At 41.2% G+C, this 13,496-nt stretch overlaps 1 protein-coding gene across 1 annotated transcript in view; it reads right to left on the reverse strand.

The window, feature by feature from the left end:
* Positions 1–13,496, reverse strand: part of DESI2 (desumoylating isopeptidase 2) — a 1,042,498-nt gene that overhangs the window by 431,441 nt on the left and 597,561 nt on the right. The window contains exon 2 of the mRNA XM_044058147.1: positions 6,734–6,806. Coding sequence (XP_043914082.1) covers positions 6,734–6,806 — 73 coding nt within the window. The remainder of the gene's footprint in view (positions 1–6,733; positions 6,807–13,496) is intronic.

Here is a 13,496-nt window from a genome sequence, read left to right on the forward strand (position 1 = left end):
CGATATTCATCAAAGATACCCACACCTCCAGGTTGGTGGCAAAGCACGAAGCATCAGAGAGTATCCATGTGCAACTAACAGTGGGTAAAACTGCCTTCCAGTTTATAGCCTGCTACAGACCACCCTCACAAACCCAGGAACCCCACTCGGCCTTCCTGAGAACACTGGAAAATATGAAGGTCTCTCCAAACACCATTATATTGGGCGACTTCAACTACCCAAACATAGACTGGGAGCATTACTCTAGCTCCAACACCCTAGCCCAAAGGTTCCTAGAATTTATAAACTCAAATGCTATGGAACAACTTGTTACCACTCCCACAAGTGGGGAAAACATACTGGACCTGATCATCACCAACATGGGGACTCTATGCTCCAGACCAGAAGTGTATCCCTCACTGGTAAGATCAGACCATAAACTAATCTCACTGGATATTCACATCCCGACCCCACCCCCTGCCCAGAAAACCACAGTGAAAAACTTCTCTAAAGCAAATTTCACACTCCTCAAAACTGAGGTGGAATCCTTAAAAGCCCCCGGGCCTGTGGAAAATACGGCACAGACCGCAGAATCCTTTATAAACGCATTCTATGAACACCTTCAGGAATGCATGGATCATGCGATCCCAAATAAAACCAAGACCCAATCCTCCAAAGGCAGACGTCCTGTCTGGTGGACCACAGCCATAAACAAACTATACAACAGAAGGAGGAAGCTACTAAATGATAGAGCAAAATCCCAAAAAGGGAAGGCATCACTGATCAGTATTAGCAAAAAACTACGGGCACACATAAAATTAGGCCAGCTTCGAGAGAAAAATTGCACAGGACACTAAGGATAATCACAAGGCTTTCTTTAGTTATGTTAGGAACCTGGGTGATAATTCCCAGATATGCTCGGAATTAGTCCAAAATAACAAAAAATACACCGAACCCACAGACATTGCCAACATCCTAGCTGACAGGTTCAGCGCAAACTTCTCCCTCCTCCCCACCAAAAGGGCAAATATCTATCCCAGCAGAGTGCTGCCCCCCTGACATCTCAGATGCTCAGGTAAGAGCCGCCCTCTCCAAAGCAAAAAACACAGCATCAATGGGACCAGACGGTGTCCCGGGCTGCGTCCTACATGAACTCCAAGAAGAGCTAAACCCAAACATAAAACTACTGTTCAATCTCAGCCTTACTACAGGATATGTGCCCAAAGAGTGGCTTACAGCAACAGTGGTCCCTCTCTATAAAGGTGGTGCCTCAACGGATCCTGGAAACTATCGCCCCATAAGCCTGACTAGCTTGGTCTGCAAAGCTATGGAAAGGATCATCATGGACCTCATAAATAAAGATATTGGGGACCTAGAAACACTAGATCCTACCCAGTTTGGCTTTGTTAAGGGCAGATCCTGCCTCTTAAACCTGGTTGATTTCTTTGAAACAGTCACCAAGGCCATTGACGAGGAGAAGGTGGTCCACACAGCCTACCTGGACCTCACAAAAGCCTTCGATACAATACCCCACTCGGGCATTATAGATAAGCTCACCAGCTTAAATATAAACCCCTATGTCACTAGATGGATTGCAAACTGGCTCAAGGACAGAATCCACATGGTTAGAATTGCTGGAGCCATGTCAGACTCCAAACCAGTTACAAGTGGTGTCCCACTAGGCTCAGTCCTGGGACCTCTCTTGTTCGGTATATATTTCTCGGAGGTACAGGCCAACACGGAAGGACTGTGGCTGACCAAGTTCGCAGATGACTGCAAACTGGGCGCCATAATCGACTCTCCAGCCAACACAAGCATCCTTCAAAAGGGCCTCATAGAAACAGACAACTGGTGCCAGAGCCATGGCCTCAAGCTAAATGCCAAAAAGTGTATAGTCATCCCCTTTGGCAAAAACAAAGTGCCCACAAATTACCACATAGGTGGTAATCCATTAAGTACAGAAGAAGTAATTATGGACCTGGGGACCCAAGTTGATAGCAATCTCTCATTTGACAACCACGTGGCCAAAGTGGTTAGAAAAACATTTTATATAGCCCACCTAATCATGAAGGGATTCACATCTAGATCAGGGGACGTCATCGTGCCTCTTTACTCATCCCTCATCAGGCCCATAATGGAGTACAATGCCCCTTTTGGGATTTACCTTACCAGACACCTGCAGCAACTGGAAAGACCCCAAAAGTACCTCATCAAGAGGATCAAAGGGCTCAAACAGATGCCATATGCTGCCCGGTTAAAGAAACTCCAGCTCTACTCAGTGGCATACCGCCTGTTCAGAGGCGATCTGTGCCTGACATATAAAGCCATGTCCAACCCGGAATTAATGGACATGCTGCACCTCAGAAAATTCAAATCCCATCGAGCTACGCGCTCGAGAGACTTGAACCTCAGCACTGAAATAAATAGGACATGCTGGAGGGACAGATTCATAACCCAGAGGCTCCCTTCACTCTGAAATAAAATCCCAGTCCAGGTTAGGCAGAGTCCCTCATTGACTCTCTTCAAGAGGAATCTTGATGAGTGGATGGGAGATCGTAGGTTTACCCCGGGTATCACTTCTGTCTCACTGTTAGACAGAGGCACAGTATACTAACCTCGAAAAAGGGCACAGCAAAATAAATTTAAAATGGGTGGCAAAAGCCAAACACATTCTGGCTAGGTTTATAAATGCCCTAGGGCAGATAGCCTAGTATGAACCTATATATTTTGGCTATTTTCATTCATATTCATTAGCTAACAAGGCTGAATTATAAGGCGGACTGCTAATGTCTGTATTTTATGCAGAAATATAAGTTATCTTAATGAAACTGTGTTTTTCAACTTATGTTATTCCACTATTCCCTATATAAAACACATGCCCAAGTCTTCTGACTAATAAAGTGGTGCTACTGCATTACCTAGTATGAATAAATGCTAGAACTAGGAATAATACTCATTAAAAACTTCAGAAGTACATTAAAAAAAAGTGTACCAGCTATAGCAGGAACAGGCTACTCACTAGTAATGTTAAAAACATTTAACACAAATTTCCACTCAACTAATTGTACATTTGTGTACTGTGTTTGAAGTTTAATGAGAACATCTCTATATGTCCCACATCAAATATGTACCCTTTGTGCATCATTTCACTTGTTCCCCTGTTCAATAAACAAACAGATTTTCCAGGTGTATTACAGCTAAAATAAGCCATACAAAAGTCTACTGAATTACTACTATATTAAAACACAGTACTTACAGTCTGTCCTTAATACTGGGAAATATTCATTTTAAAAGCTAGAACATTTAAAAGTCTGTTTTAGCAATCATTTTCTGCATTCTGTAAGCTTGCTGCTTCTGAGAGGTTAAATGTCATGTTGCAGTTCCTCTGTGACTCAGGAACTGTTCAGGAAGGATTCAGTGTGAAGCAGAGACGCACAGAAGCTACAGGCAAGCTGAAAACAGTCTCTAAACTCTTCTGAAGTAAACTGGCAGGAAAATAGACTGAAAAAATCTTTAAACACAGAAGGCTCGTGTTCATTCTGCAAGGCACATTTTAACTGAAATATTTTTTTTAACATCAAATAAGCAGGGGAAGGTTACCCAAGCTTAATAACATCACTAGAAAGTAAAGGGGATTAAACATACAGGAGTGCACACGTTTTAACTATATCCCTCACTATAAGTAACGCTATATGTAAACACGGTGTTAAATATTAACAGTACACACATACATCTCCCAACAGTTAAACCAGCCCCCAAACCAGACACATTCTATTAAAGCTACTCAGTTGCTAAACTATTACTGAAAACGAAAGAGTGAAATGACAGCAAAGAAAGTAAAAGGAATAAAAAAATAAAATAAAGTAGAACTGTTTGATTATGATTATCTCCCTTTAGATTCATAATAGTTTAGTTAAAATAAGCTTATCACTATAGACTTTACTTCCTCCAGTAGAAAAACTGCAATATTACAGTACCAGGGAGACTAATACCTGTGAACTGAAATTAAAGCAATGAAAACAGAAAAGCATTTAGGTGATTTCATTTACAAGATGTTTCAGAAACAGCCTATTTTAAGACAAATAAAATATAAATAATTAACTGGTAGTTTTATTTGTGTGTCTGATTTTTTGTTATCTAACTGATCAATCATTCCTTTCAGACTGCCTTTTTAAAGATACACTCAGGTCCATATTATCAGTACAAGTAAATTATTTTTCTGGATGAAGGAAACTGCATCTTCTAATGAATTAAATGCTTTTTCCCCTCTGATCTAAAAAATCTTAGTTTTGCAGGGTAGATTGGGCATGTGTTATTCTAGGTTTCTTCAGTCATATTAAGAGAGGAATAGAAGATTTTCTTTTCAAAACCACCAGACAGGAACAGTCATTCTCAAATCTTATGAAAGAATCACCAAGTTTTACGGGTGAATCATATCAGGCTGTTTTCAAAACTAGATCCTTGTACTGACTAAAAATAAATTTGACTATTACAGATATTGGATTTGAAAGTTTTTTGCTTGGTGTCACTACAGGCAAATATCTATGAGCCCTTGCAATGCCAAATAAGGCTTCAGGAAGATTTAATGTTTTAGGGATCCAAGTGGATAAGAAGTTTCTCATGTTATCTCCTAGTTGCTCAGGGACTCCATAAATCCAGGTGTTGTTCCTCCTTGTTCTATTCTCCAGGACATCACCCCTCCCAAGAACTTGTTTTGTTGAAGAATAAAACGGATATTATGCTCTCCTTCTAGAAGTCTGCTGTATATGTCACTGACAGAATCCTCCATAGCAGATATCTGGAATTTCTGTTTCACTACTTCCTTGATTAATTCAACCTGCTTTGTACAATCTTCTTTTGTTCTGTCCAGTTGGGAGTCCAGTTTATCTAGTTTTAAGGATAGGTATTTTATACTACAAAGAATAGACCAACTCTTTCTTCACTGAATTTTCTTGTGAAACTACTTTAGAGTGGTTCTGCTTCCTTTGGTAAACTTTATCTTGAAGTTTTGACAGGAAAATATTTGAAATGTAAATTCGTTTTTCCGCCAAAATGTCCCAATAAGTTTCCAACATGATATTCCAGCTTATTTGAATGATTTTTGATGAAAACGGCAACTTAATCCTGTCAAAAATGTATAGAAGCAGAACAAAATTCCGGTGCTGCTAACTGCTTGCCATCTTAGCCATGCCCCTCCAATCTCATCCTTTTTCTAAGAATCACACATTGTGCCGCAAACTTCAAATACGTTTTGAAGATTAGATTGTGCATTAGATTTATCTTAACTAATGCAAGATGCTACATATTAAGCACGTTTCTCATCAGATAATAAAAGTGAAGGAAAAAATGCCACCCAGTCAAAACTGTTAACTGAGTCAGTCTGAGCTTCAGCCTATGAAGATTCAAGTTTTCCACTGGCATGCATTTCACTTGGGTACTTAAATCTCAAACCAATGATATGTGACAAACCTTTTCAGTATTCCTTTTCAACTCAGCTCATCCAGACTCCAATATCTTAATTACTCTTTCTTCTGCTCTCATTTGTTCCCTCACAAAGTACAATGTGCCAGCTGGAATGTACAGCTTTATGAAGCCTTCCCAGCTAGAAAGAGCCAAGTATTTTTTTTTTACATCCAATAGCCCCTGTCCTTATTTTTCTTGTGGCATAAAGGATCATGTGAAGTGACCTGTGCCTTGCGGTATTGTCAAGCCCTGCTCTCAATGACTTCCTTTTCCTCAAAAACACAACTTACAGACAATATCCTTTCCAAAGACCTAACTGCACAATAACATTTCAAAAAGTGTCAATTGAGGGATAAATGCATCACAAAGTGTCTACCTCACCTACAGAACAAGCACTTTCTACAAACCAGTGCAATCAAAGAATGGATAAGAGCTTGTAAAATTGTCCCAAGAATCAGTGGCTGAAACCTTCTAACCATACCAGACTAATCTTCATCACATTTCAATCCTCCCTATTCTTTTGCTGCTTCTATTTTCCTTCCTTTTCTCCAACTTCTCCCAGTTTCCCTGTCTTCTGCTATAATCCAAGCTTAAAATATTCTACTTATTTTTCAAATTAATTCTACTTACTACCATCACCATCTAATCTATTAGCTTGCCTTCAAGGGATCTTCTGTAATAAGCACTAACCTTATGAGATACTGCTGACTAATTATGCTATTACTACTGATGTATTTATTTATAGGTTTGTGGGTACTTACTAGGTTATTGATCTGCGAAGACCTTAAGAAACCTAGCCTTACATTCCCATGGCAGTTCCCAGACCTTATATTTTGCATATAATAATAAGAGTCATGGTCCAAAAAAGGATATGTTGAGACATTTACATGTTTTGCCTATCCATAAGGAACAGGGCCGTTAAACCACTGGTAAATTTGTGGTTACCTATCCATTCTTCCAAATTATGTTTGAATACAGCAAGAGAAGTAATTTGCTTTATGTGGAGTGGAAGATTGTACCATACAAGCAGCATAGCACCACTGTGCAAGTAAACTTACCATAATGGTAGATGCTTGAATGATCACGGCTTATATAGCCTTCAATATAGGGGTTACACATCCTACTTAGGATTAACAGCTAGTCACACACACACACACACACACACACACACACACACACACACACACACACACACACACACACACACACACACCTATACATGTGTACATATAAAGACAAAGCACAATATTCAAAGAAATATCTTTCAAGTGGATCAACCACAGCAACTCACCTCTGCCATATACTTCAATTCCAGAGTGAAATACACCAATTCCAAGCAAGGTAGTATATTCATTCATCCAATACTGAAAGACAGAAAAATAAAGTATGAAAAAGGATGAGGTCTTCATCTAATTAATTCACTCTGAGTGCAATACATTCCAGGGGTTGGATTAACTGAATATTACATCTGGAATATCTTGGTTTAGTTTTTAAACAGTTTTTGGTAGCATGTCAATTTCAGTTGTTGTCAACTTCTAATATAAAGCAATATGTCTACCAGAAGTTTACAGTAGCAGTATACAAACTCGTGCAAACAGATACATTCTTAATTTTCATTTCCACAAATAGAAAAATATGGGATTTATAAAAGCTTAATACCTTTGATGGCCAACAATATCTACTTTTAAATACAGTAATATGCCACCAGCAAAAAAATGTAGTCACCTTAAACTGCAACAATAAAAAAAATCAAATAATCCCACTGCTGCTGTTTTTCTAGTTTTTGACAAGTCCACCTGACTCAGGTGAATTACTGTAAGCAGTTAAGACTTCAACTTTGAAATAAACGTGCCTATGACATAATGGCCTATGTATATTTCAGTACCTTAATGCAAGTCTGGCAGAGTGCAGGCAACTAGCATTTCTAAGAACTTAAAGTGTGTGCCTGATTGTGCGGGGGGGGGGGGCAATATTTACATCACATACATGCATTTGCCATATAACCTGATTTGTGAAGGAGTCCTCCCTCTGAGGAAATACCACTGGGATACTCTTTTCTGTTTTTCTTCAGTCTGGCCATTGTCTCTACAGCCATGTATGGTAACTGTGGTTTCACTTGTTACTGACTAAACAGAGAGGAATATGACTGGCACAAAACAGAACTAAACACAGGGTGACCTCAACAGGTTCCTTAATGTTTCTGCTCCCCTAATGTTCACTGCATCTCAATAACATTGTAGCTATTGTGCATCTCTTACTCCCTTTATAATGTGTGACCACCAGGAGGACTTAAAAACTTTCTTAGTTTTAAGTACATACAGGAGTGATATATTCAGATGCCATGATGTAGGACAAATTTGTTGCTTATGCTGTCTACCAGTCAAGAAACTTCACATAAGGGGACAACACACTTGTTCAGTGATGTATCTGAACCTTGGTTGCAAGGCTTTGCAGCCCAGTCTGCCTATGTGCTTATAAAGCTTTTTCACCCTTTGTATGTGAGGATAGGCCTTTGTCCAGCATCTCAGTTAAGTATTGCAAAATCTGAGGAATATTTGGTACTGCTGTATCAGTTCCTTGTGCCTGGTTCCAGGCACAGAATCTTCCATTTTCCAGCATAAGACTTTCTAGTACTAGGCCTTCTCGTTTCCAGAATGACATCCATCACAGCTTTACTGAGTGGTGTTTTGTGTATGACTACATTATCCGCCATGCTGCCAAGTTTAATGTCCTGAGTTGGCTGTGCATGATCCGATTGTTTTGCTGGGACAGTAGTCGAGGTATTTGAAGTAAGGTCCAAGCTGAGTATAGAGATAAGTTCCTTAGTATTGGATACCAGTACTGGCGTGGCCAGTCTGGGGCAATCAGTATCATCTTTGGCTTCTCCTGTTTGGCCTTTAGGAGCACCCTGGGGAGGAGAGGCAGTGGAGGAAAGGCATACACTGATAGTTTTTTTCCAGCTGAAAGATAGGGCGTCCACCTTCCATGCTTGTCTGTGATAAGTCCTTGTGCAGAATCTTTTTAGTTGGTAATTGAGAGGGGTGGCAAATAGATCTATGTCTGGCCATCACCATTTCCTTGTTATCATGCAGAAGACTTGTGGATCCAGCTTCCAGTCGTGGGGGTCCATGAGGTTTCTGACAGAGTATTTTCCTTTCCTGGCAGGAATTGTGCCTGCAGATGTACTTGGTAAGTCAAAGCTGTGTCCCACAAGGTCATGGCTAGTTTGCAAAGGGGGTAAGAATGTGTGCCCCCCTGCTTGTTTATATAACACATGACCATGGTGTTGTCTGTCTTTATTAGTAGTTGTTCTGGTTGTAGTAGGCCCTTGAAGGCTGTCAGTGCATTTTGAACAGCTAACATCTCTTTTTGATTGATATGTAGGTGCATTTGGTTTAAGGACCATGTGCCCTGAATGCATGTGCCTGCCATGTGGGCTCCCCAGGCATAGTCTGATGCATCCGTTGTTAGTGCCTGCCTGGCTGGAGGTAATGTGAATGGCTGTCCCTTGTTTTGGTGACAAGCCATTGCCCACCATCGAAACTCCTGATGCAGGCAGGGAATGAGAGTAATGGCTGTTTCCAGACTGTGGCAATGTTGAGTCCAAACACTTTTTAGGTACCACTGAAGTTTCCTCGTATGCAGTCTTGCATATGGAATTAGTAGGATGCAGGAGGCCATGAAGCCCAAAGCCTGCAGAATTTTTCTTGCGGATAACTGGGCCTTTGTTACCAACATTTTGAAATAGGTAGTCAAGCTGCCATTGTTTGTCTGGCGTGAGATGAGCCATCTGGGCAGTTGTATTCAAGCTTGCACCCAGGAATATTATCTCTTGTGAGGGTACTAGTTTTGATTAGAACTCTTTTCACAAACGCCACATGTTGAAGAAGATTGTCCTTGTTCTCTGCTTGAATGAGACAGTCGTCCAAGTAAGGTATTTTTATTCCTCTTTGTCTGCAGAATGCAATTACTGGTGCCAGGCACTTTGTAAAGACTCTGGGCGCAGTAGATAAGCCAAAGGGCAGTGCAGAGAATTGGTAATGCATTGAACCAGTCTTGAATCTTTGGTATCTTCTGCATGATTGTCTGATTGGAACATGCAGGTATGCATCTTTTAGGTCTAAAGTCACAAGCCAAGAATTCTTGCCCAGCATGGGCAGAAGCTGCTGCAGAGTTAACATTCTGAATTTTGGAATGTCCAGGAATGTGTTCAGGATAGACAGGTCCAGTATTGGTCTCCAGGTTTTGTCCTTTCTGGGCACCAAGAATAGCCTTTAGTAAAATCCTTGTCCCTGCTCTTGCTGTGATTGCGTGGCAGGTCTGGCATACCGTTTGGCCTTGGCAGGGTGTGAAAATGGAACCTGTAGCCCTGGGATACGATATTTAAGACCCATTTGTCCTGAGTGATCATATGCCAATTTTGAGCAAAAAGTGCTAGTTTTCCCCCCAAAGGAGCTGCCAGAAGATAAGTGCTTGGTGCTGGCAGGGGAAAGTCATTGAGACGGTTTCCTGTATGGCTGTGATTTTTCTTCTCTGCTTTTGGAGGTTGAAGCACCCCATTGTTTAGGCCTGTATGAGCCTTGGGGCTGTGATCTGCCTCTGGGGCGTCTGTATCTACCTTTTTGTGGCCTGTCTGACACTGGAAAGGACCAATTCTTTGCAGGACAGTTCCTGCTAAATCTGGGAGGCTGTACCTGTAAGAAATCCTTGACTGTTTGCATAGATTTAGCGTTGTCCTCCATTTTCTTCAAAACCTCTTCTGCTTTAACACCAAACAAGGTATCATGTAATGGAGCATCTAATAATTTTGCTTTAACATGATCGGGCAGATTCTGTTCTTTTAACCAAGCATGTCTCCTAATGACAGAACCTGTAACAGCGGTCCTGCAAGAGGCCTCTAGAGAATCAAAACCACAGTGCAAAGTATGCTTTCCTACTTGTTCAGCTGCATGCAATAAATCCTGCATTTCTTTGTTTTCTGCACATTCTGAATTTGTCAACATTTTTTGTTTAAGCAGTGACATTAGATATTGCTGATATTTAAGTATATGAAATTGACAATTTAAAGCTCTTACAGCCAAGGTAGCAGAAGTATAAATTTTTTTCCCCATCTGTCCAGGGACTTTGAATCCCTATCAGAGGGTATAGGGTTTTTTGCAGTGGACACCTTGACCCCTTTGGGACCCCGAGATATTGTTTCTGGGTCTGCAGCAGGGTTTTTATAAAGAAATTTATGTGAATCAGGAACCCTGCAGTATCTGTCTGGCTTAACAGGAGATGGTGGCAAAGAGTCAGGAGACAGTCCGGACTCTGAAAATACATCATCTACAATGTCTAAAACAGGAGGAATAGCAAAGGGCCTGTGCGGAGGTAATAAAAGGAAGTCTCTGAGCCTTTTCTTGGATTCTGAGTAATCTTGGCTCTCCCAGTGGAAATGCTCCCTTCATAATATGCAGGGTTTCCCCAAAAGAATAATCCTCAGGAGGAGAGGGTGAAGTAATAGATTCTTTAGCATCAAAATCCTCATAGGGAAGAAGAGAATATTCCTGGTCAGAAGAGGAATCAGAGGAAATGGAAACCTGATCTGAAGATGCATATTCTATCTCTTGCCTAGGCCTCATCAGGAGGGGGATGGGAACCCCTGATCAAAGTAATTAGACCTTTGGCCATTTTAAGCATCTGTTTTTTAGGTATGGAGGCCTGTCTAGGTGAATGCTGTACTTGTTTCTTTGTCTTTAGAGCTGCTTTAGACTTTGCCTTTGAAGCTGAAGTTGGTTTTACATGCAACTGTGTAGGCCTGAAAACACCCTCAGAAGCCGATGCCTGCTCAGCGGCTCCAGACCCATCTGAGGGAATAGTTTCCAAGTGTCCAATACCTTGAGTTTCCAGCAGTCTAGTCGGCTCCACGTGGGAGTCGGAAGCGGCCTTTGGCGCTGAGGTAGCGGGCGTCAGGGGTTGCCAAAGTGCCTCACTGAGAACCGGCGGCAGGCCTAGCGGAAACCTCATAGTCCTTTTCTTTGCGCTTTTTATAAACTCCGGTAGTCGGTTGCTCTGACGGCATTATATAGTTAAATCTCCTGCCAAAATAATGAAATGCAAAATCATACTGACACTTAATAGTGCGTTGGTTAAATCTAGCACAAAACCAACAACTAGCAACATCGTGGTCAGGGCCTAGGCAAGGAATACAGTAAGAATGAAAATCTTTATAATGTATTTGCTTCCCACAAGAAATACATTTATTAACTTTTTCTGACATCGGTCTGGAGCAAGAAAAAAAAGTTTCCCCAACGGGGTACTTAGCTTTAATGAAGACTTCGGATCTGAAATTAGAATTTGAAAATCTCAGGAGTCGGCCGACCGGCACTTGCGAACTGCTTTTGCTTCGGGACCACACGGCAAGAAAGACTGAAGAAAATGGCGTCGGCTGCATCTTTTATACCCCTGGAGCACTGTCATCAAGGAGGAGGCGACAGCAACCGACGCCGGACCTAGACTTTGGAACTCAGGCCGACTGCGGGTAGCCTGCCAGCAGGATAACCCAATTGTAATGACTGCAACAGTGAAACACGATGAACATCTGCTTTGGGCACCGCACGGCAAGAAAGACTGAAGAAAATGGCGTTGGCCGCTTCTTTTATACCCCTGACAACCTGACGTCAGGGAAGGGGTGACAGCAGCCGACGCAGGACCCAAGGCGTTGGAATTCAGGCCAGCTGAGGGCAACATGCCAGCAGGATTACCCTAATGTAATGACTGCAACAGTGAAACACGAAGAACATCCGCAATCAACATTCTTAGTACTTCCTGGCCGATAAATCATGACAAGCACCAATGAAAATGTATCACATTTTTCATCTTTCACAAAGAGTAAACATTAACATCCATGTTTCCTTTTCCACATGCTTCCACATTATATGAAAAGCCAAATGACCCAACTATATCATAACCACCACCATTAGCACACAGTTCCACCTGGTCACTAATCTTTCATATTTTCCATTGTTCATTACTACTCACCTCATGATCTACTCCTCAATATCCTACAATATCACAAACTATTACTTGTAAGCTTCAAGTTTTATTGCATTGCTTAGACTTACTGGGCATTCTTTCTAGGCTGTAAATTACAGTAACATCATAGGAGGTTACTAGGCTAATGGCCCTAGAGCCTTTTAAGCCTAGCCATTCATTTTATTTACTTTACATTTGTTTACCGGGAAAGACTGGGATAAGACCCATTTTCAGTGGAGGCCCGGGGAGAAAAGCTCCACATACAGAGTTTATACAAAAACTTGTACAAGAAATTATACAAAACTTATACAAGAAATTATACAAAAAATATACAAGACATACAGTACACCAGAAATTACATTCTATGCTATTATAGCTGACATTTGTATTATACAATCATCTGATACAATTCCTTATTGTAGTGTAGGCATTGTAGTTTATCAAACTAACCTGAGGAAGGGTTTGTAGGGAGGGAATTGGATAGAAAAAAGATGAGATTAGAGATTATCTAGACATGAGAGAGAGCACAGATTATGAAGTGGTCAGGAAAGAAAAAGGATGATCAGAAGCTACTAAAACTAGTTAGCCTGGAGTAGTACAGGAACAAAGCCAAGTGTCATTAAGATAATTTTTAAAATCTTTTTGAATTAGTTGGTATTCATGCCACGATTTTCCCATTTATCAATAACCCTAGACTACAACTTTGGTATATGCCTTTGCCTTAGTACATCTACAAAAGTACAGTTGTGTACACCTACCATAAATGTAGATGTTCGAGTGTCTTCACTGTTGCAGTCATGACTGTAGGGTTCTCCCCTGCCGGCAGGCAGCCCCAGGTTGGCCAGAATCCCAAAGTCGGGGTCCGGTGTCGGCTGTTCAACCATGCTCCCTGACGTCAGAGCGCCAGGAGTACAAAGCTAACAGCCGACGCCATCTTCTCCAGTTTTTCTTGCCCCAGATGTCAGGAGTCCCAAAATGAAAAAGGTCCCATAACCTTTGCAAATACACCTCAGAAGAATGGTGAAAAAAGGAAATACACA

Source organism: Protopterus annectens, chromosome 1.part2 (assembly GCF_019279795.1).
Source record: "Protopterus annectens isolate FY-2018-M chromosome 1.part2, PAN1.0, whole genome shotgun sequence".
Lineage (NCBI taxonomy): Eukaryota > Metazoa > Chordata > Ceratodontiformes > Protopteridae > Protopterus > Protopterus annectens.